This window comes from Acartia tonsa, chromosome 10 (assembly GCF_053477335.1).
Source record: "Acartia tonsa isolate MP-2025a chromosome 10, ASM5347733v1, whole genome shotgun sequence".
Lineage (NCBI taxonomy): Eukaryota > Metazoa > Arthropoda > Copepoda > Calanoida > Acartiidae > Acartia > Acartia tonsa.
In genome coordinates this window covers 26,940,063-26,965,936 of record NC_137269.1, presented here as the reverse complement: position 1 = coordinate 26,965,936, position 25,874 = coordinate 26,940,063, and the positions used below count along the sequence as shown (strand labels likewise).

General features: G+C 31.3%; 2 protein-coding genes across 3 annotated transcripts in view; both read left to right on the top strand.

Annotated features, from left to right (window-relative positions):
* The window catches only part of unc-13-4A (BAI1 associated protein 3), a 253,039-nt gene that overhangs the window by 127,625 nt on the left and 99,540 nt on the right, over nt 1–25,874 (top strand). The gene's annotated exons all lie outside the window — the stretch shown is intronic.
* LOC145329749 (renalase-like) lies at nt 1,093–25,376 on the top strand. Of its 2 annotated transcripts, none has more exons than XM_080174129.1 (13): nt 1,093–2,756; nt 3,358–3,435; nt 5,118–5,180; nt 14,464–14,514; nt 15,259–15,278; nt 15,758–15,832; nt 16,731–16,821; nt 19,899–19,940; nt 20,197–20,265; nt 21,515–21,621; nt 22,169–22,286; nt 22,536–22,622; nt 24,090–25,376. In XM_080174129.1, exons 1-13 carry the CDS (start codon nt 2,661–2,663, stop codon nt 24,246–24,248), a joined length of 1,056 nt encoding a protein of 351 aa, XP_080030255.1. In that variant the 5' UTR covers nt 1,093–2,660; the 3' UTR covers nt 24,249–25,376. The 2 variants fall into 2 exon arrangements, with proteins under 2 accessions (XP_080030255.1, XP_080030254.1); XM_080174128.1 differs by having other exon boundaries at nt 14,464–14,519; nt 15,264–15,278; nt 24,090–25,374.

Sequence of the window (25,874 nt, the reverse complement as noted above, 5' to 3'; positions counted from 1 at the left end):
CTAAATGCATTTCTCCATTGCTATATTTTATTTTAATAATACCTAAATATTCAATAATAGTTCTTTAATATTTTAACTATAAAACAACAATAATTAAATACCTATAATTAACGTATTTGTATATTTGATAATCTATATTTCTATGCTTAGTTTTTTGTAATTGTCAGAATTGTATCTCTATATGAAAACAAAGTAGAACGTCCGACCGTCCGTTTGCCTGGTTGAAGCTTGAAATATCGCCTACCCTAAAACCACACCACTTCTCAAAGAATGAGCATGCTAATGGTAGCAATGATAATGGCAATGTTGAGGTTTACAACACTTTGCATGCACCCCCTCTTGTTGGGATGCTTAGATTCTAAGGGCATGTTATTAAGAAAAATAATTTAGTTTTGCAATATAATTTTGATAACTATATATTAGCTAGACTAATAGATTATTATCTGATAATAGTTTTCTAATATAATATAGCACGCGATATTAGCAAGGGATCTTAAGGGATAAGACATACAATGGACGATTAGATTATTGTACCCTAAATTGTGAAAAAAATGTTAGTTTGAACAACTAACCAAGATTTTTACAAATTTTTTAAAAATTTCGCTTAAGCTAACGAATAAGAGTTTTAGAAAACGTTAAATACCAGTATACAATACATACACTACAGTCTAATAATATCTCGCCCCCTGGATATAAAATATTCTTATAAGTGAAGCTAGTCTATAATTCTACTAGCGGATTCGCCCATAGCATCTAGGGGCTTTGCCCCAAGAGGTGATCAAAAAATTTTATTGTTTTTTGGGGGGTTGGGGGTGTCCCACCCCCCAAGAAAATAGCCAAAATCCATCACAGGACCAGTAGATATATTCCCTGAAGAGTAGAATCCGATCGGTTCAGTGGTTACCGAGATCTTATGGGACGGACAGACAGACAGACGGACGGACAGACATCATTCTACTTAGTATAATAGATTATGGGACATGTAAAAAAGGTAATCTAATTTTGCGTAAAGATTCCCTGTCCAGAATTAAACAAAATATCTTATTTTCCAACAAGGGGCTGAGCTCATATCATCTAGGGGTTATGTATTAAAAAGATGCATAAAAAATCATCTTAAACTACATCAAGCTTAATACATAAAAATAAAATCATTAAAGGACCTATGTAAAGCTTACAAAAATGGTTATTTCAATCGATTCAGTGGCGGAAAGATCTTAACAGACAAACAAACAAAAAAAGTTTCTACTTTAAATAATAAGATAACAACTGAAAACTTTATTTAAAATGTCTTAAAAGCATTTTAATCCAATTGCCCTTCAAACAGAAATAATAAATTCCCAGCTTGAGATTCAATTAACGGATTACAAAGCTTTTAAGGTTGACATTCTACAAAACTAACATAACATCAACTTTGAATTGTTTTTACAAGCGATATATTATTACTTGGATGTTGCACTAGATTTTCATGTACTCTAATAAAGTTATACTCGCAGCTGGCTAAAATAATGATTCTCACCGTCCACACCCTTTAACCCATCTTCTTTTCCTACTGGATGAACGAACTGACCACTATGTAAGAAGCATCGTAGCAAACTAAATTAACGACAAGTTTATGTAGTATATGTGACGTTACAGATATATTTACTATGTATACAATGATACATATTATTTTAATTTTTTTTTATGACTTTTCGTTACTGCTTTTTTTAATGCTAAGATCCCTTTCTATTTAAGAAGATTATTAAATATAAACATTTCTAAAGCGATAAGTTTTTAAAATTTACATTTTGTGTCTATGGAATTCTATTTAAATCCATGCGTATTTGTCTTTGACAATAATGAAATTGTAGCAGACAGAAAACAGCTGTTTCTTGCGTAAACATCAAAACAAATTCGTCTGCTAGACTGACGATTGTGTGTAGTGTATTAAATTTTGTATATTTTAAATAAGGTGTTTTTTTGTGGTAAAAGTAAAAAATTAATTTTTAAAATAAGTTAATAAGCACATTATTAAAATAATATTTTTATAAAATAACAAACTTTTATTGATTTTATTTATATATGTAAATTTAACATAAGTTTGTTAAAATAATTACATAAAATGTGTAGTTAAGTTTTAAACGTATTTAAAACTACTTTTATTTAGTTTTATATAAATGTAGTAAGTTTTTTATGTTTGTCCGTTATGATCTATAATTGATGCTTACTTTTAAATAAACCGATTAAGTTTTCCATTATAACCAAGTAGCGTACATAGCAATACAAGTCTCATGGTTTAAGGCTATATTCGGGTATAGACCCATTCGTGATTAAACGCCTCTTAAGGGACGTTTCGTCGTATTTTCACAGTAGCTTCTCTCCTAGATCCTAGCTGCGGGGGGCTAGAAATAGGAGGAAATTGCCTAACCCTGCGGGGCAATTACCTATCCTATCTTAACCTAAAATAACCTATCGAAAGCTATTTAGAAATTACGATAAAACGCCTCTTTACAGCCGTTGTTACGAAAGGGACTATACCCCTATATTTTTCCCTATGAATACAGAGCCCTAGGAAATAAGGGACGCAGCGGCTAGTTTGATAACAAAAAGTATCCATCTTAAATGAAAAGCATCTGGTGACTGTGAATACCTGGATTGCAGAGACCAAGGCAGGTTTGAAAATGAGCGGCAGCTGTACAGCAGGACGTATTCTGGTGGTTGGTGGTGGCATCACATCCGCTATCACAACTTGTAAACTCGCGGAGAAACTTCAGAAGGTATAAATATTTTTCTCGTATTCATTCGAATCCGGTGGATAGGAACCGGTTCTCATCCATACGAAAAAACTATGTCTAGCAACGTATTATATCCAGCTTTCTACGAATATAAAAATGTACAATCATAAGATTAAAACCAGTTTTTAGCCGGTGCCTTCGGCACCTCGGGGCTAAAAAAACTAGTTTTAATCTCATAATTGTACATTCTATATCTGCGGAAAGCTGTTTATAATACGATGCGAGAAATAACTATTAATTTATATCTGTTCTTATATCTTAAAGGTCTGTTAGGTTATCGATTTAATTTTGAAAAGCATAAGTAGAGCCACAAAAAAGAAGCAAAACAATTAAACAAAAAAATTCAAGGGGATAGAAAGAAGTAAGAGCAAATTAATTGAAATACTGAATTCTGTCCTTTGGTAGACGACCTATGAAAATAATAGTAAGCCTCACTTGAATACAAATTTCAAAGATTAGTTTATTATACAAACTGTTAATCATTAAGCTATTACCCTACAAATTAAAAATTAGATAATCTTAGCTTAAGATATCCCCTTTGACGTTTATGTTGGAATATTCCTAATTTTTAATTTATTGTCAGTGCAACATATGTGTGTGGGACAAGGCTAGGGGAGCTGGCGGTAGGATGGCAACCTCCAGAAGTTCTGGCAACCCTCAGGTACATCTTTTGATATTGCTGTTATTGTAATAATAGTTATTGTGTCTTTTTCTCATTCAGTTTGTTTAAACACCCATTAGGTATTCCTTTATTTTATTTTCCTTACATAGGCCTGTCAAAGCAACTAATAAGTTTTAAATTACTTCATTGCTTATTATGTAGTTTGCTTTGAAAAAAAAAACATACCAAAAATGGTTGGGTTAAAGCAATATCTGAACAAGATGTGCGCATTTTGTGAAATTTTTCTACAAAATATTGATTTACCTATATATGTACAATTTACAAGAATATAATATTTTATTTTTAATAATCATTACCCAATATAAATTCAATTTAATTTTATTACTTAGAAATTAAATTTTAGTAAAAGTTTCTTATAGAAAAATACATAAATAGAAGGCGTTAAAAGTAAATAGGTAATAATTTTAAAATAAATTTCATATGTTGTTTTATAAGTGTTTTGCTAATTGCTTTTAAAGTGATTTTTCAAAAGTGCATTTTTTTTACTTCTAAAGAAGGAATACTGCTAAATTCTTATCACAGAAACCTTTAATTTAGGTAAATGGTCGGGTAATTAAATATGAAGTGTTTTCATTATTCGATTGCGTCTTTTTTTTAGAGCGAAGCTTTTCTATAGTTATGCTCTGTCCGTCCATAAGTACGAAACGGTTAGGTCTTAGTTTTAAATTCACTGTGTTAGAATCATCTTATCGACTTCAAACTCTGCATGATGATAAGCAAAACAATTTAGAAAGCGTAGCAACTTTATAAACGTTACCAAAAAGTCCGCACGTCAATTTAAAACACGCTAAATCTGATTTCTAATTTAAAAATAATTTTTTGTATGATATATTAATTGTATTCATATGATTGTGAAAAATTTATTCCTATAAAAACATTGTGTACAATAGTATAAGCGAAGTATCTCCAACATCAAGTCCTAAGAATGTCCTTAAACAGTACATACGTGCCGAATTACAACCATCCATCCTTTTTACTCCTTAATTCAATTCGCTACGACGGGGAAATAATCCATAACATGCAACTTTATCAATTAGTATGGCAAAATCATATCAACTTTTTAAAGTACTCTCATCGGAAAAAAATATTCAATAATAAAAAAAAATCTACCACTCCCGTTCCTACTTTGTCACCTAAGGAGAAAAGAATTTATTTTTTATTTTAAGATGACAGCTCATTTATAGTGTTGACCTAAAACATTTCAGTTATCTTATTTTGACCAATTATATTACTAAACTGCGCGCTGTATTAGCGGCTGTACATGTCTTTACATTGCATCGCTATATAGTATACATCTTTATACATGTACGTACAGTACACAAATTAAAAGGGCTATGATCATAGACAATATACTTTTCTTAAAATGAAATGAAAAACATTTGTTATAGGTAAGGTTTTTATGCTTTACCATAAAAGAATATAAAACCTCCCACCTCTATGTGGATGGCCATAACCCTGTGGGGCTTCTCTGTACCCAAGATAAACCTAACGTAATCTGACCAAAAGTAAAACTACAACCCACCCCTCCTCTTATTTTCCATTTTTTTTTCAAAATAGGAGAGTTCTCTACTCTACAGGACAGTTTGATGTTTAATCTGAAATATAAGAGACTCCTTTTTTTGTAATTTTTTGTCAAAGAATTGATTGTATTGTTTTTGTAGTGTAAAGTTGATCTTGGAGCTCAATATATTTCCTGTTCTCCGGAGAATCAACTTTTAAACAAGGTAAGAACTTCATTAGAGAAACCAGGGAGGGAAGGGACATTGTCCTCAAAGTTTTATAATAACGCTTTCTTATTAGTTGGCTTATCAACTTTTGGGACCTTTATTGAATTATGATTGGTTGGTTTGTTAAGTTAAACGTCCAAACGTTTCAACTAAAATTGTAATCTACTGAAGAGGTAATTTTGTGAATCATCATTTTGGATGTACAGGAATTTATCGGCCTCCCTTTAGATCCTTGAGAGATCCTTAATGTTATGCCTGGTATGTTACTACTTCAGAGTATGTATCATCAAAAAATAGTTAGATTAGGGAGAATACTTTAACCCTAAACAGACACAACTAGTTACCATTCACATATATAATTCATGTACAAAGGTAACGAACATAAGGGGGGGGGGGGGCATAATGACATTTAAACGTAAACCGTGAGCAAAATGGTTAGGTTAGGTTTGGTAATAAAAACCCTGCGGAAATAGGCGAAAATGGGGTTTTTAAATCTTTTTTGGTCTATTTTGATGTAGAAACTTACCTTTAATTGTTTTTTCCCTTGAATACACTGTAATAATAATAATAATGTAAGAAGATGATTCTGCTATTCGGGTACCGACCCAAGCGGGCTGGGTGGGTGGCTCGCAGGAGTAAAGTGTATTTTTTCTAAAATTTGTGTGTCTTATATCAATTATAGGTTTTTTTTAGTTTTGGGCCCAAACTTGCTGAATTATCTTAAATAATGTTCTTATAAATAGACATACACTATTTAAGGAAAAAACTTAAGAAAAAACAATTAAAAGTGAGTTTTTATATAAAATTACACCAAAACAGGCAAAAAAGGCCTAAAAATCCCATTTCCGCAGGATTTTCTTACCTAACCTTAAAATAAAAAAAATTTGAATTTTTTTTTATTTAGATGTAGTATCTATAGGACTAGGCTTATGTACTAAGTTTCAAGTGTCTAGCTCAATATTTAGGTCATTTTGCTCACGGTTTACGTTTAAATGTCATAACGCCCTCCCCCCCTTAAATGAATTTTGATTAATTTCAAAATCGTCCCTAAAACATTAAATTTACTACAGAAACTAGCTATAATGCTGTCCTATAACAATGTTTGCTATTTTTGATATTAATCGTTTTTAAACTTTTTTCCATCGAATAAACAATAAACATAATGCTTTCTTCTAGAAAAAAATAATAATTTGTAATTCAAAAATAATAATGATTATTATAATGTATCTAAATTAGGTATCATATTCCTAAAAAAGAAAGAATGATGATTTATTCTAAAACTTTGGATAAAAGTTTAAACTTTTCTACACAATAAAAACATTATAATTTTATTCATGTACCTATAATAGAGGGGATATAGGGATCTAGGACATCCAAGTTTATTATCGAGAAGAAGGGTAAATAATCTGAATAGAGGGTAAAATTAACATTTTTTTATGGGGGGGGGGGGGGGGTAATCTCAATAGACTCAATTTTCTACAACTATTGTCAGCTAGTCTTTGTTTGATGATACCTAAAGTCTTGGAAATTAGCCAAAATAAGGAAAGTTGCGTTGGTTCAAATACCCAAAGTTGAAGACAACCATAAGAATTAATTTTATATCCATTGTCCCCTGCCTCTATTCCTGTATTATATACATTATACTTACATACTGAGCATTCACTTCTGCATGAAATCACATAAATTTTTATTTGAAAAAATGTAAAGCTTAAAAGATCAGACAGACAGAAAAACATTGAAAAATATTGTGTGACCGTGCATATTTATCAATATCTTGATGAATGAATATCCCAAAATTGACTTTGTATTGACTTTCTTGTAATAATATAAATGCTACGTTTTCTATTAACTGGTATAGGAATCATTATTATAAGTTTGAATGCGATAAGACAATTCTAACACGCATTGTTTAACAATCATAGTTATTCCTTACGTTCGGACTTATGAATTAAACTTAATTTAGCAAATAAGATGCAATGCAGTTAATGTATTTTTAGTAGCGAAGCTACTCTATAATTCACTTTGTCCGTCCGTCAGTCAGTCCGTCCGTCAGTCAGTCAGTCCGTAACGCTATGGGGGAAATGGGATTTACTCAGCTCCTATAAAAGATAGAATGCTGAAATTTTTTGACAACATTCCCATCATGAAGGAGCACAATTGACTATAAAACATCATTGGCGTTCTGACCGATTTTTAGCAGGTTTTATGCTATTTTTATATTTTTATATTTTTCACATTTTTCTCCATATCTTCAGTGTTTATGGTCCGATTTTCAAAATTTTTTCAGTTACAGATATCAAAATTAAATTTCCCGTCGTTTAAAGGAACAACCATAAAGGCCAGACTGCCTTTTTAGCAGGTTTTAGGCTATTTTTTTTTTTTTTCACATTTTTCTCCATATCTTCAGTGTTTATGGTCCGATTTTCAAAATTTTTTCAGTTCTAGATAACAAAATTAAATTTCCCGTCTTTTAAAGAAAACAATTATGACGGCCAGACTGCCTTTTTAGCAGGTTTTAGGCTGTTTTTTTTTTATATATTTAACACTTGTTTCCATATCTTCAGTGTATATGGTCCGATTTTCCAAATTTTTAAGTTAAGGATTTAAAAATTAAATTTTTTGTCGTTTTATTAAAACTACCATGACGGCCAGACTGCGGTTTATCAGGTTTTTGGCTATTTTTATATGTTTTACTTATTTCCCCATATCTTTGTTTATTTTGATGCAATTTTCAAACTTTTATGGGGTATCAGTATCATAATAATTTTTACTATTGTTATGAGCATCTTTAATATAATTTACTTTGACCATCGTCATCATGCAAAATAAAACAAGGTTTCATGTTTATTTTATCCAATAAATCTATTCTTGATTTTAGTAAAAACCTTTTAAATCTACCTGTACGTATTCCCATCAACGATTTTTTGTGCTTCGCTACTTATGGATGTTGTCATCCTTGTTTTAATAACAAATGGCCAGTGTTATTGGTTAAAAGTGCGGAAGTGGTTGAGCCCCCTCATACACAGGTGTATGTAAAAATAAAAATAAAATATGTGAAAGAAATATTTCCTAGATTTTTTTCTGTATGGTTAGTGATGTAAAGATATTTTATTGAACTAATAAAAAAAAATTGTTTGTGTGTGTGTATAGCCATAGTTTCTTGGTGTTTGGACCTAAGCAGTCATGGAGTAGGACGACACACTTTTGTATAGCCACCGGAGCCAGCTCAAGATCCACGTTCATTTACATTATCACTTGACAAGCTGTCGCTGACTTGATGCAGAGGAGTTTCCAAGTTTAAATAAAAACTAGGGTCAAAAGTCTTTTGCTGGCCAAAACAACCAATGTTTAAATTGCAAGATATTTGTCATATAATTATTGTTAATCTTAATTGCTAAAAATATTCTTATTATTTCAAATAGGTACTAATGTCACCTTTTCTTTGTATCATAAGTATATGCTATTTAATATACAACCCTTTACTACCCCCATATTTACTAGATACCCAAGGCAGAAATTTCCAATTAAAATAATGTGATACGTATATTTTATCGTCCATTGTCGAATCCACACATTTCTTAGTTATAGTTTAAATTTAGTTTAGACTAGAACCTCTTATAGACTCGACAGCTGGCGGACACATTGCATCATGTTCTCCAATTCCTATATTCCTGATATGTTGGTGTGAATAATGCACATATACATCATCCATTTATGCACTTGTGTTGCTGGCTCCTGCTGGCGGATGCTACACAAAGTAGAAATCAAAGAATAATTCTAACAAACATTCTATTTCATATGTGGTAAACATTTCTCATTTTTTATCTAAATGTGTTCTTTTTTTCAATAGTTAGTTCCTTATAACTTATACTTTGTGAGGATTTCTCTTTCCAATGATCTTATAGTTTGTAAACTATTTTTTGATTCGGTCCATAGAGTTTTTCACTATGTTGTTGTGTATGTTTTATATTCTACTTTAATACTACTTACTCTATGGTTGACCACTTTGTTTATTAAACTAATGCAAATATTCCACTCTAATACTGCTTACTATATGGTTTACTTTATGCTTATAAAAGCAAGGCAAATATTCTACTCTAATACTACTTACTCTATGGTTGACTATATGTTAATAAAAGTATGGCAAATATTCTACTCTAATACTACTTACTCCATGGTTTACTCTATGTTTATAAAACCAAGGCAAATATTCTACTCTATTACTACTTATTCTATGGTTGACTTCTATGTTCATAAATGCAAAGCAAATATTCTACTCTAATACTACTTACTCTATGGTCAACCTCTATCTATAATACAAAGTAGCTTGATGTCTGTCCGTCTGTCCGTCTGTCCGTCTGTCCGTCTGTCTGTCTGTCTGTCCCTTAAGATCTCGGTAACCGCTGAACCGATTGGATTCTACTCTTCAGGGTATATACCTATTGGTCCTGTGGTGGTTTTAAGCTATTTTCTTGGGGGGTGGGACACCCCCAACCCCCCAAAAAACAAAAAAAATTTCCCCCATTTTTTTTTTTTTTTTTTTTTTTTTTTTGTAGAAGAATTCTTTTGTAGAAATATTCTTTTGTAGAAGATTTCTTTTGAAGAAAATTTCTTTTGTAGAAGATTTCTTTAATTCTTCTTATTTTTTTTTTGAATTTTTTGTTGTTGTCATCTCTTGGGGCAAAGCCCCTAGAGGCTAGGGGCGAAGCCGCTAGTGTTTATAAAAGTAAAGCAAAAATTCTACTCTAATACTACTTTCTCTATGGTTGACTATATGTTAAATTGATTGATGATCAGCCACCAATCTTAATGTAATCAACAGTGGCACTTTCACACAAAGTTTCTTTTTGAGCACTGTAACCCTTCCCCCTCCCCCTTTATTTTAAGATTTCTAAGAAGGGGATAGCAAGTACTTTTTCATTGTTTTATTACTTTTGGTCAGGTTAGGTTAGGTTTTTTTGGGGATTGGAAAAGCCCCGCTGGGTTAGAGCACTGCTGGTCTAGGCCCCGTATGGTTGCGACCCCCCGCAGAATTAGGAATAGAAACCCCACCTCCTATTATCAGTTTATATTAAAATGAAGGGTGTGGGGGGTCATTGTTATACAGAGGTACTAAATATGTGAAAACACCTAGTATGAGAAGAAGTATAGGAAAAATAATTCCTTCATTTATTTTAAGCAGCGTAGCTAATCTTTTAACTAGAGTTGGTCGACCTGGTATAAAAATTTATGTACAAAATTTTAATTCAACATTTCTGATTATATCTTTTATTTAATTAATGAAGGTTAAAGTTAGGGTCCGATTTTGTACAGTACATAATTTGTACACATGTTTTTTTTTGTCTCCAATTACAATATTTCTAAACCTTATTTGCCCTTGAACTTTTTCATCTTAGGTGCACTTATTGTCTATGGGGTGTCAGTCATCATGTCTTTGATTATCATTCAAAATATACATATACATACAAAAATTCTTTTCATTTCTGCTTTTTTATTGTGAGTGAGTTGCCTTTTGATATTTTTAGTCATTTTAGAGATCCCAAATTTTACCCTAAGCCAGAGTTAAACACAGATAACCAACTACTTTAATTAATTAAAGAAAATATGTATAGGATTTTATGTGAATATGAATATCCATAGTATGATTTGATGGAATTACAACTAAACTGCTGTGCATCCATATCACAAAATAACCATTAGATGAGTTTTAGGTTAGGTTTAATTGAATTCATTGTAGTAAGTTTAGTCTAGCCCCATGCAGTTGTTATGTTTCATCAAGGTTTGGGCCTTTTGCAGGGCTAGAGGCTTGTTTGCAGTGCAGTAGTTGCAATCCCGTGTGGGAAGAATCCCAAAGAAACCTTTTTGATTGTTAATTAAGTTAGTCTAGAGATATAAATCAATGCAAGAAGAATATACACATAAATATTGTAAAACCCAGTTTATACAAAATATTAGTGGTTTTTTTATTTCTTATTGATTTCAGCAATTTTGTAACTTTACAAGCGCTGATTTTTTTTCTTTAATTAGGATCCATAATGGAAAGTTCTAATAGTTAATTTGGTCAGTTAGATTCTCCTATCCATTTTAAACGTTGCTTGATGATTCCAAATTGGCAATTATAATTCTTACCAAAAAGTTTATTTGTCAATTTTCAGGGGCATCATAAAGATTTATCTAATTATCAAAGTTATTCCTTCAAAGTATTAGACTATAGATTTTAAACATTAAAAGTTCATTAGTTTTGTTTGAACAAAAGAATATTATAATTTCCCATATGAAAAATCAAAAAAGTAAAGGTGTGTAATTAGTGTTTATTAGGGCAATAAGGCATAATGTTGTAAGCGTAGCATTTAATGAACTACCTATTAAAATGGCAGTTTGTCTTTGTTAAACATTGTTTATTTTCAGCAATGTTACGAACAATTAAAATCTAAGCTTAAATAAATTCTCTGTTTCTTTAGATTGAAAGTATTGTTGATCGATATCAAATGAGAATTGATGAAACTATTCTGTTTTTCATGTTTCGCTTTTAAAAGTTATCATTCTTTTGTCACTTTCATCCAGCAGAATAAATTCCTAGCTGTCTCTTTATGCATATTTTATATTCTAGAAATGTTTACAAATGTTATTCAAAGCAAATATAGGCCCAAATGTTTTATTAGCATATTTTGAATTCTATTTGACAAGATAGACGTGTTTTTGTCATCCACACACACAAAGAAAAGAATAGATTATGTTTAAATGTATTCTCTTTCCTTTCTTATCAGGGAGGGAGAGGACAATGGCATATTAATTATTCAAGACCCCAAACAAATGAAGTTTATTGATGGGAGAGTGATTATGGAACCGATTATTTGTCCTTAAAAATCACAAAGATGTTATGATTTGAATTCACCCTCTAAGTCTTACGGTTCAGCCAGGGGTGTTTGAATATTGCGGGGTGGAAACGGTAAATATCCCCAATTTTTATTTAAAGTTGGTAGTTCAACTTATGTTATATTTTTTAAGCCTAAATAAAAGTAGGGCATCTCCTATAATCAGGGCAAGGTAAAATTATAACTAAGTCATTTACAAAAATAGACACCAACTTTCAGTTTTCTTAAGACAACGCATAAATATTTGTGAATGAAAATTTTATTCATTGACTTATCCATTTATCCCGTTTAATATACAATTGTTCATTCTTCTTTTGTATATTGTAAGTAAGAATTCTCTTTTATCTACTGAAATACAAACTTTTTATGAAAATATGATAAAGTAAAGAAAACAAGGACAAAAATAATAAGCACAAAAATAAAAAGTCTAAGTGAATAAAGGGGTGTTTACAAGAATCATCTGTCTAATATATTGAAAAAAACTTCTTAAATTTCTTCGAGAATATTACGGAGACTCCGACAGACTAAGTGAATTATAGAGTAGAATCTTCACAAAACATTTTAGGAAAATGAAATTTCTTTAGTATAAATTTGATACCTCCCAGAGCATTACAGACAGACAGACATACAGGCCAAGGAAATTGACTATAGAACAGATGCCTATTGCAGTGATCAGCAGAATCAGCCCAAAAAATAAGCTGCATATTTAAGATTAAACCAGAGTAAATAACAACATGTTTCCTATAATAATAGGTAAATTTGAGAATTGCAGACAGGCCGACCAACAAATATATATGCATAGAATACTGATTGGCAAAGGTATTTTCCAATCAGCTGCCATCTTGAAGAAGCAGCCAAAATAGTTTAGCATCCCATAAAACGTTCGGAAGGACATTGAGCCAATTATTGAGAATTACCAGTAGTTTTGCTACTAAGAAGGAAAATTTCTTCTAAATATTAGAATTTTAATCTTCAATCAAAGAACCTCTAAATACTTATAAGCTTAAATTTTAATCATTCAATTTCATAGAGTAATATGTCTTATTCCTACATCCCAGTTGGATAATATAATCTTAACAATATAATTAAATTGTGAATTTGTCTGGAAGTTAAGTCAACAAATTTAGACCTTGATTCTCCTCAGTAAAGTTTAATTGGCAAATTCAAATAATTAACAAACTGGGTTCTTAGGTGATAAGAAAATAGATGATAATTTATTTAATCGCCCAATTATGATAAACAGAATTGCTCTTTCTGTTTAAAAAATATTAGTTTTTTTTGAATTACATGTTTGGAGTAGTGAACCCTGAACTGTTTTGGTGGAATATTAGAAAAATATTATTTTCAAAATTTTTATTTATTTGGTAGCATTAAATCTATAAAAGTGTATATAGTTCTTTTTTAAGTCAGATTAACCAATTGTTGTTTATTTTGTCTAATTACTTAGTTAGTTCAGATTGAATGTTCAAATACAATGAAAGGAAGATAGCCAAAGACCATTTCTGGAGTCTTTCAGTTATAAATATCACAACTTAAATGTTTCTACTAAGGTGTGTAAAGCAAAGACATTTAGAAGCAATAACAATCCCCTTAATCTAAATGATAATGAAAATTCATAATATCCAAGAAATAATTGCCAAAGAGAGGGGACAATGGGCTGTTTATTACACTAGTCCCCAAAGTTTTATAATAAAGTTTTTTATTTGTTTGGTTAACAATTTTGGGGACTGAATTTTGATTGGTTGGTTTATCAAGTTAAGTGTCAATACATTTTAACCACTAATTTTAATCTACAAACGTAAGCTAAATTTAAACCTACTGTCAATGTTGCAATTTAGCACATTTTAGATCCAGCTTTAATCTTGGCAACTGTTGTGTCTTTAGAATTGGAAACTAATTAGTTGACTAAATAGTTCCTTCATACACAATACATTTCAATATTACTCAACTATTTCTAACCTCAGGGAGGGAGAGGACATTGGACTGTAAAATGTAAATTGTATTGGTACCCAAAGTTTTGTTGACAATTTCTTTCAATCGTTGCAATACTTTTTGGTTTGTACAAACCTTAAGTGTCCAAATGTTTTTACCAATATTTTTAATGTACAGAAGGGACTACTTTTGTTTATCATCTTATTTTAACTTTAAAATTCAGCTGAATGTCTAAACCTGTATAAACAGACAATCCATGTTTTCAGATTTTTTTTACACACAAGCGGGTTTCAATTTGTGAGGCTTATGCGTTGTTATGGCGTGGCTGCCGAGCCTTGGATAAAGTATAAAATGAGAACAAAATAATGAATATTTACATCTTTTAATTGAATGTTATTTAACCTTAAATTTTTATTAGCAAAACATTATGGAAAAACATATTCATTGGAAAAATTAAATAATTTGTTTTTCAGGATATTTACGATGACCTTATTTCTGCTGAACTTTTAAGGGATCTCAACCCAAAGGAAAAGATATTATTCCAAATGATAAGTCTTGGTAGTTTAGCTATTATATAATTCACCCTTCCGGTCATCCCTCACTCTAACACTAGGACTGATTACATATATGATAGGAATTTAAAGGGAATGTAAATTGTAATTTTTAATATACTAAATTTGACTTCTAGAATGCTTGTAGGTTCATAATTTGTCCGTTATTATAACATATCAAGTAGCTTTGCGATATATGCAGTAATCGTTCTTGTTTTATTAATATCATCGATCTTAAATCATATATTTAGATTTTTGGATCTAGTGCAGTTCACGGTAAAATGTTAGCTAGCTGCTAAACGGCTGAATTTACATTGCATGCCCGCACACCGTATTAAGAGGCATACGTAGGACGATAAATAATCTGGAATAGCCAAGATCCAATACTGCACAGGGAAAATTTCAATTAAGAAATGTTCTTTTCGCGCATTTATTTGCACTGCAAGATAACTGAGCATAATTGAGTAATGGCTATTTCAGAGTATTTATAGGCCTTCTTTTGTCGGTTGGAATTTTGTGCAGGCATAATTCATATGTTACACCATTTGGACGTTAGCAACCTTTAAAGGTCATAGATTTTTGGAGATATTCGTTACCAAGATAATTTTACCATGAACTGCACTAGATCCAGACTTTTAAGCAAAATGTATTTAAAAAGTTAAGGTTATAAGAGTTTGACAGTGTTTATATTTGAGTAATATTTGATATATATGGTTACAGGATATTGAAGGATTTAGGAAATGAAACAAATTATTAATATAACTGTATTATATAAGTTTTTCAAATCAGTGTCAGAGACAAGGGATGGCTCGTCTGAAGATCAACTATTTGACCTTAACTTTACTCCAATCAAATACTTTATTTTCTCAATCTGTAAAAAATTACTACATGTTATTGTACGATAATTTGCAGAAAAAAAACTTTAAATCATGCCATAACTGGGATTTAAAAAGTAAGGGCATTATGTTTTTTTCTTGAGGTGATCCAACTCTTGTCCCTGAACAGTGCATTTTGTATGATTAAATGTATAATAGCGCGGCTACTATAGACCTTTGTAGTATGTAAGTAGGGTTTGTCTAAACCTCCGTTTCTTTTGCATTTAACAAAATATTAGGTATGTATGTTTTAACGCTTTTTTGATGTTCTGCCCTCGTTTTTGAATTTGAAAAAAACTAAAAAAAATTTTAAATATTTGATTGTTTCAAAAATTGTAAAGACACGGAGAGGATGGAACAAAACATTATGTGACACGGCATGGAGTTTCATCATTGGTCAAACATTTCTTTAATAGGTAAAATATTTTTTTTATTACTAAAAAAGTCGGGAATAGTCCCTTTCGTAACATCGCCCCATAAGGTGCGATTCGTAGCATTTTTATAATGGCTTTTTATATGTTAGTTTAGGTTAGGTTAGGTTATATTAGCTTAAGTGATTGCCCCACAGGGTTAGGTAATTGGCCCCGCAGGGTTATAGCTCCCAGCATGGGCTAGAAATAGGAGAAAAGCTTTTGTGAAAAATATGAATAATCGCCCCATAAGGTGCGATGTTACCGAAAGGGACTATACCCAAAAAATCTTTAATGTCATTTTTATAGAATTAAATAACTAATTTTCTGATACAAAGCGTTGGAACAACCGTTTTTCCCCCTTTTTCTTTAAAAGGGTTTGTTGTTTTTTATTTGCAAGTATATGTATAAATCAGGTCTCGGCAGCTGCGTGCTATATTATTACTTTAAAATTTAGTTGGATGTCTAAACCTGTAACCATTCAAAAGGGTAGTTTCACGAAAGGCATTTGAACTTAATTTAGTGAACCACATATTTTTTCCTGGTTAATTGATTAAAATACATTTATATGGCAAATATTTGAAAGAATTTCAATTTTCCACCACGTAGTTTTTAAAATATCAAGCCTTGAAAATCGTTATATAAAATTGCATATAAATCACAAAAAGACGATTTTCAAGTCTGGATTTTTTAAAAACTACGTGGTAGAAAATTGTAATTCTTTCAAATATATGCCATATGAATATAGTTTAACACAAAACACAAGCGGGTTTAAAGTTGAGGCTTATGCGCGGCTGAGGCGCAAATGTCGGTCGAGTCCTGGTATAAATCTTAACATTTATTGCAGAAAGTAAAATTTGATATTAATAATATATTCAAAATTAAAGTACATGCACCTTTTAAGGTCAAAAGTTTGTGTTGACTTTGGGAAATGTGTGACAGATGTATCTGTAGCTGGTGAACAACTCAGTGTTACATCAAAAGAAGGAACACAGGTTCGGTCATTGTATTATTCACGTGATTTTTATTAAAGTAATCATATAGGTATGCATGGAGTTTTTTTTACTAAAGGGAGGGGGCGGTTGTGACACCTTGAACACTTTTTTTCACTGAAGAAAATAAGATATTAATGATTAATGTCTATCAAATAAAAGGGGGGGGGGGGGCGTAATGACATTTATTCGTAATCCGTGAGCAAAATGGTCTTAAAATTTAGCTAGACCCTTCAAACTTGGTATATAAGCCTAGTCCTATAGGTATTACATCTAAATGGCAAAAAATCCAAAAATTTTTATTTTAAGGTTAGGTTAGGTAAGAAAAACCCTGCGGAAATGGGGTTTTTAGGCTTTTTTTGGTCGATTTTGATGTGGAAACTTACCCTAAATTGTTTTTTTTTTTAGGGTTTTAACTTAAATACACTGTATCTATTCATATGGACATTATTTAAGATAATTCAGCAAGTCGGGGACCGACCCCAGGGGGCTAGGTGGGTAGCCCGCAGGGGTTAAGTGCCTTTTTCCCAATACATATGTTGTGATACATCTAGTTATAGGTTTTTTAGGTCAAGGAACTCAAATTCAGAGCTAAAATAAGCATTAGACTAATCTGAAGCTAGCCCTAGCGGGCTAGGTTGTTGGCCCGCAGGGGCTAAGTTCATTTTTTCCAATATATATCTTGTTATATATCAAAATATAGGTTTTTTAGGTCAAGAAACTCAAATTCTGAGCAAAAATTAACATTAGACTAACCTGAAGCTAACCCCCCCGGGCTAGGTTGGTTTTCTGCAGGGCTTAAACATTATCCTGAATTAAGCAGTTTTTCAACAAATTTACTTACAATTTTGCTTTGACTCTTATACATTTTTTATATTATGATTATTCAGTTATGACACTATACAAGTGTTAATGTCCGTTTATCTTAACGTTTCAGTGCTTCGCTTTTATGGATGTTGTCATCCTTGTTAAAAATGCACTTAACCCCTGCGGGCCACCCACCTAGCCTGCTGGGGTCGGTCCCCAACTTGCTTGATCATCTTAAATAATGTTCTCATAAATAGACACAGTTTATTCCAGAAAAAAACCTAAAAAAAAGTAAGGTTCCAGGTTAGGCAAAATGCACTTAGGACTTGCAGGCAATCCGCCTAGCCCGCTGGGGCTAGCTTCAGATTAGTCTGATCCTTTTATTAGCTGTAAATTTGAGTTTCATGACCTAAAAAACCTATAATTTGATGTATGATAACACATACTTTTTCTAAAAAATGCATTTAACCCCTACGGGCCACCCACCTACCCTGCTGGGGTCAGTCTTCGACTTGCTTGATCATCTGAAATAAGATCCACATGAATGGACAGTTTATTTGAGAAACAAAACCTTAAAAAAATAATATTAAATGTAAGTTTTTAGGTTAGGTTAGGTAAAATGTACTTAAGCCCTGTTGGCAACCCACCTAGCCCGCTGGTGTTAGCTTCAGATTAGTCTAATGCTTATTTCAGCTCTGAATTTGAGTTCTTTGACCTAAAAAAAACCTATAATTGGTTGTATCTCAACATATATATTGGGAAAATGCACTTAACCCCTGCAGGCCACCCACCTAGCCTGCTGGGGTTAGCTTCAGATTATTCTAATGCTTATTTTAGCTCTGAATTTGAGTTCTTGACCTTAAAAACCTATATATTGATATATCACAAGATGTATTTTGGAAAATAATGCACTTAACCCCTGCAGGCCACCGACCTAGCCCGCTGGGGCTAACTTCAGATTAGTCGGTCCTCGACTTGCTGGATAATTTTAAATAAAGTCCTCATTATTAGACACAGTTTATTCAAGAAAAAAACCTGTAAAAATATAAGTAAGTTTCTAGGTTAGGTTAGGTAAATGCTCTTAAGCCCTGCAGAAAACCAACCTAGCCCGGGGGGGGGGGGTTAGCTTCAGGTTAGTCTAATGGTAATTTTCGCTCAGAATTTAAGTTTCTTGACCTAAAAAACCTATATTTTGATATATAACAAGATATATATTGGAAAAAATGCACTTAACCCCCGCGGGCCACCAACCTAGCCCTCTGGGGTCGGTTCCCGACTTGCTGGATTATCTTAAATAAAGTCCTCATTAATAGACAAAGTTTATAAAAAAACAAGTTAAAATTTAAGTAAGTTTCTAGTTTAGGTTAGGTAAATGCTCTTAAGCCCTGAAGAAAACCAACCTAGCCCGGGGGGGTTAGCTTCAGGTTAGTCTAATGCTAATTTTCGCTTAGAATTTGAGTTTATTAACCTAAAAAACCTATATTTTGATATATAACATGATATATATTGGAAAAAATGCACTTAACCCCTGCGGGCCACCAACCTAGCCCGCTGGGGCTAGCTTCAGATTAGTCTGATGCTTATTTTAGCTCTAAATTTGAGTTCCTTGACCTAAACAACCTATAATTAGATGTATTACAACATATGTATTTGGAAAAAGGCACTTAACCCCTGCGGGCCACCCACCTAGCCCCCTGGGGTCGGTCCCCGACTTGCTGAATCATCTTAAATAAAGTCCATATGAATAGATACAGTGTATTTAAGTTAAAACCCTAAGAAAAAACAATTTAAGTTAAGTGTCCACATCAAAATAGACAAAAAAAAAAGCCTAAAAACCCCATTTCCGCAGGGTTTTTCTAACCTAACCTAACCTTAAAATAAAAATTTTTAGATTTTTTTGCCATTTAGATGTAATACCTATAGGACTAGGCTTATATACCAAGTTTGAAGGGTCTAGCTAAATTTTAAGACCATTTTGCTCACGGATTACGAATAAATGTCATTACGCCCCCCCCCCCCCCTTAAATAAAAAACATCCAGTACTAAGTAGATGTATAAATGAGTGTCCAGTATGATATCGTAAACAACTTTTGGGATTGGTTCTGGACAGGTTTTTAGGATATATAAGAGATGAGTTAGATTTCTGTAAAGGTGAACCATATCAGTCCAGCAGTTATCAAGATTCTTTGGTAGAAACTCACTAACAAACAGACAAACATTCTGTTTTTTTTTATATATAAGATAATATAATTTTAAGTTATATTTTATTTTAGGAACAGTTTGATGGAATGATATTGACCATCCCAATTCCCCAGGTAAAAATATCAATTTAAATGTTAATTTCTTAAAAAGTGATGATTTACGGAATTATATTGGTTTAAGTTTAATGATTCAGAAGAAATTATATACCCATATTCATTAAAGTTTGTTAGTGGGGTGGCCTACTTTACCTTCCTGAATCCCAATCATTTTAATTCTGTTAAGGATAAACGATCGGCAAATCTTGTTTAAAATCTACTTATCTTGATTATTTATGCTCTGCTGTATGGTACCAAAAATATTTCTCTTTAGGTGTTAGATTTGAAAGGAGATATAAATCAAATGATCTTGAATAACCCAACAGTTCATGAAAATCTGAAGGTAAATAAGTTCTGTACCCTGTGATCATTGATTTTATTTTGAAAACAATTTAAAATTCTTTCAGCAAAGTGAGTGTTTAGGTTCAAAGTACAAAATAGGGATAAATGAAGAAGTGAAATTTGAATTTTGAGGGTATACCCGAAAAGTTATTTATCACATCAAATTATAGACATCTTTCCGCGGATATTAAAAAGAATAATTATAATTAAAACCAGTTTTGTTGGCCCCGATGGACCGAATGCCCGGCCTAACAAATTGTGTATTAATTCTATGTTTTTATTTTATTTTTCGTAGAACATTGTCTGTAATACGATGCTTTTAGATTGGCTATTTAACAAAAATGAAACATTTTTATAAGTTTTACATATAAATGTATTTTTATCCGTGAGCTATTGTCCTATTTCCCATTATTTATAGGTCTAATAAGATGATGCTTAATTAATTGTTATTAAAAAGAAAAGGAAAAAAATGAAAAATTCATATTTTGCTTTTGATTTACCCTTTTATATAGCTGTCTATTCATAAAATGAAATGAAATTCATGCTACATAGAGAATTGAGTACACAACAAGACCTATTCATGTATCTAACTATATAGAGTATTGAGTACAGCACAAGATATATTTTAATATCTAACTATATAGAGTATTGAGTACATTACAAGATCTATTTTTATATCTAACTATATAGAGTATTGAGTACATTACAAGATCTATTCATGTATCTAACTATATAAAGTAATGAGTACAGCATAAGATCTATTCATGTATCAAACTATATGGAGTATTGAGTACAGTACAAGATCTATTCATGTATCTAACTATATAGAGTATTGAGTACAATACAAGATCTATTCATGTATCTATATATATATATATATATATAGAGTAATGAGTACAGCACAAGATCTATTTATGTATCTAAATATATAGAGTAATGAGTACAGCACAAGATCTATTCATGTATCTAACTATATAGGTAGAGTATTGAGTACACTACAAGATCTATTCTTGTATCTAACTATTTAGAGTATTGAGAACAGCACAAGATCTATTCATGTTTCTAACTATTTAGAGTATTGAGAACAGTATAAGATCTATTCATGTATCTAACTATAGTATTGATTTCAACACAAGATCTATTCATGTATCTAACTATATAGAATATTGAGTATATTACAAGATCTATTCATGTATCTAACTATAGTATTGATTTCAACACAAGATATATTCATGTATCTAACTATATAGAAAATTGAGTACAGCACAAGATTTGCAGTGGGACTGTTTTATGACACTTCTGTGGATATTCCTGTTGAGTGGACAGCTAAATATATTTCTGGACATGATATATACAGGTATAATAGTTATTTATCACATCGTATTATAAAACAGATATAAAAATGTACAATTATACGATTAAAATTATACAAAACGGCATCTCGGGGCTAAAAAAACTGGTTTCGATCTTATGGTTGTAACATTTCTAAATTCGTAGAAAACTTAATATAATACGATGCAAACATAATTTTTCAGTATGGCTGAGAACTGGTTCTAATCCATCGGATATTAATCGGAATCGAATGGGAATTAAACATATTTATGTTCATTTCTTTATATCGCAGCATTTCTATATTTGAGTTTGTCTGTTAGTAACGGATAGATCTACCATAGAGCATCCAGTATACAACTTAATTGGTGTGTCGGCAAAAAAGACGTAGGTTAAAAGTTTTGTGATATTTTGTGATATGTTTATAATAATTCATATCATTCACACACTTTTTCCCCTCTCTTATGACCACTGAACATTTCCTCTATAATTAACTATTTTCGTTTGATCAATGACTTTTCTTTCTGAGCTACCTGTATTTTTACTGTATATTTTCAACCATGTAATTTTTTTAGATACGTTGCAATAGACAATAAGAAGCGTGGTGACCTGACCGGCCCCACCTCAGTTGTTGCGCACACCAGTGTTCCCTTTGGCATTCGAAATATAGAGGCTACTCCTGATAGCATGAAGGTACATTTTTTAAAGTTTTTTTATGCTTTTAATCAACAGTTTGAAAATAAGATGTGTCTGCTATTCACAATAAATTTTTGTTTTGTGTTTAAATCAGAACCCCCATTTGTCTTTAATTTAATGAATTCGAGACCTTGAAAACTGCAATTAAACAAAATTATAGTTTTCATTGATTTTTACTAATATTTAAATAGAAAATAATATTTTTTAAGATATATGTTCATCTTTTCATTTGTAATATTTTTTCAGGATATGTTGGTCAAATCTTTGCTGGAATTGTTTCCTACCTGGCCCCAGCCTTCTAGTGTCAAGTGTCTCAAATGGAAGTTTTCTCAGGTAAAAATTTAATTAAGTCATTTCCTACCTGGGAACAACCTGGGAGTGTCAAGTGTCACCAATGGAAATTCTCACAGGTAAAAAAATCTTAGTGGGAGCTTTTTTCAAACAAAGAGTTTTTATTATAAAGCAGTTCTTTTCCGATCAGCTTTATCTAAAACCATACAATGTTTTAAAAAGTAAACCAAGGTATTAACATGTTCATCCTTATATACAAAGTAGTAAGGCTTTTTTTGTCTGTATCCAAAGATTTTGATTACTGGTCAACCGATTGGGTTCTCTACTTTAGGAAAGGTTCGAATAAGTTCTGGGTTGTTATAGAATATTTTTTTTTAAAACTTTTGTGTTGGGATGGTTTTAGGCTATTTCTCTTCCCATCTCATCTCCTTTGATTACAGAGCCCCTTTTAATAGGGACACAGCTGCTAGTTTAGAATATACTTTAAAGAGTACTTTTATATGGTTCTATTTATGGAACATTTTCTAAAGATTTTCTAAAGTTTTTCTGCCCACCTACCTGTACCTCTTCTAAGTATGAATACGGATTTCTTGCAAGTTTTAGATTGTTATAAAGTTGTAAGCATATTACATATACGCAAAATAGAGTTACATTAGAGTTTCCAATATAATATAAATTGCTTAGTTAGACGATTTTTAAAAATATTTTTAAAAATAATTGGAAATAGTGCAACAAAATAAAACACTACATAGTTCCTTCACCCAAAAAATATTTATTTAGACTATTATGGGGTTGAAGAAAACCCCAACCCTCGGCCCTCTCTCAGGGGTCACTAGTTATTAAAAATTGATAATCAAAAAAGAAGAGTAGAGTAAAAAAATTGTTTTCTCTCAAATTCATATGCTTTTGTGATAGTTTAAATTATTTACAGTTATCAATTGTGCCTTAGGAACGTTATATAAAACTTTAGCCCTAAGATTTATAAAATGAAACATGGTGATTATAATTCTAAACCTATTATGTCTATTACCTACAAATAGTTAAACTTTGGTTTTGCATTCAGATTTGGATCAATAACTTATATGCAAGTCAAATGGTTTTGATAGGCAATCATTTTAGTTCTAATTATCAAAATGGTACTGCACACAAACGGGAGCTAGTGTTTTTGGTGAATATACTAGGTTAATAAAGGAAAATTATACATTTTTAGTTGAATGGAAAAAAGCGGCAAAAAAATCAACAAATGTTATACAGCTGTTGTATTAAATACATTTTACCATCCCTTTTGCTAAATATTAGACATAAATATAACGCAAAATCATGTTGATATTTACATCCATTTTGCTAAATATGTGACATTTATCGCAAAAGCATGATTATTAAACATTACAAGATATATAAAGGGGAGGGGGGGGGGGGGGGGGTTGGAGTTGGAGCACAACTCTCCAACAGAATACATTAAATACCTATAGAAAAATATGTAAATTTAGAAGAGTTCTTTGATTTTAGGTGTCTCGAAGCTACCCAAGCAGCGACGGTTGCCTGGTTCTGAATGAGAAACCTCTGGTTATTCTGGCAGGAGATGCTTTTACTAAATCAGGATTAGATGGATGCGCCCTTAGCGCAAAAGCCGCTGCTAATTCTTTCTTGAACAATACCTCATTTTAACAATAGATGTACTATATTAATGCAGGGAAGAGAAGGGTCATTGTGCTTAAAAATAAGTTTACCTCTTTTTCCCCTGTTATTACTATTTGCAACCAAATCAGTAGAGTTTATACATGAGAAATTTAGAGAGAATATATTTAATTATCAGTTATTGTCCTTTTATCGTCCCTGCATTTTTAGTGTACCTAAACATAGCCAAAATTACTAATTAATCAATTTAATTAAGTTAAAATTTTTATAAAATATTTAATTGCAATTTTAATTATGTAATTTACAATAATGTACATTTATAGTTTGATTAAAAATGGAAAAAAACACTGAAACTACAAATTGTTAAAATTTATTACTAACATATTTATCGTAATCGATATCGTACCCGCAAATTCCTTACAACAGAGTAAATAATATTTCTATCCTTGCGCGAATAATTATGTCCCAATGTTACCAGATACAGCTTTCAAATCTTTCATAGAGTTTATGTAATTAAACAAAAAATTTCTCGCCCAAAGGCTTGCTTACCAGATAATGCTTTTTGGAACAAAACAGAAAACAAACTACTCCAGCCTTAAGTATATGGATATAGTCTCGCAAAAATTCTTTATGTAATTTGAACCAACGATTTTAATGGGTTATAATTGTACATAACGTTCTTTTCTGTCAACACTTTAGGGATGGAATTTAAACTTGTTTTGACTGTTAGTATTTAACCCATAATTCAAATACGGGATATAAGTTACTCTAGAAAATGTTGCATAAGAATGAGCACATTACATTTGGCAAAAAAATCTTTTTAACAAATAATAAAATGTTTCATAAATTTTTTGCGTCGCATTTAGAAATTTTAAATATCTATGACAAGAATCTTGAGTATTTTTTATTAGTATTTTTTAAACATTTATTGTTAAACACATAATAAGAATATTTTTATTTAAGAGTCAACGAAAACAAAATTAATCTGAAATAGTTTTTTTTCCTAAATGTGTTAGCAATACGATGTCCCCCATTTTCGACGGTTAAAAAGCTATAAATAATTTTTATAAATCTTATTTAGACATTTATGTAACATTTGTCTACTAGAACATGTAAACAAATAAAAAGGGCAAAATATTGACTCTTTCTGTTTGTGGTAGCGAAGATACCTGATAACTGTCTTTTTTGTCTGTACGTCTTGGGGTATACCTTATTTTTTTCGTCTGAAATTGTTTGTAAAAATTATTCTGGCTTATTTTTTTACGGCTGTTTCTAAAACTCGACAAAGGAGATTTTTATTGAAAATTATATTTTCGGCTACTATTTAGATACAGTTGCATGCACAGAATTTTGCCAGGGGGTTGTGAACCTAAAAGGATAAAAGGAACCACAGGCCTCCCCTTTTTTTATTTTATTTTAAGAGGGGTATTGACAACCAGCTACCTCCCGCATAATTTGCCATGTGTCTGTTGAGTTTTAAAGATTAATATTTCTATTACAATTGATTTCATTTCAACTCACGAATGTTGTCATTCTTGTTTTTCTCTAAATTCAATTTGAGAAATGTTTGTAGAATTTAAATGTTTTTGATTTTATATTGGATTGGAAAGTGGGCCTCTTTATTTTTACAAATGGTTCCAAATATTGTTATTCTTC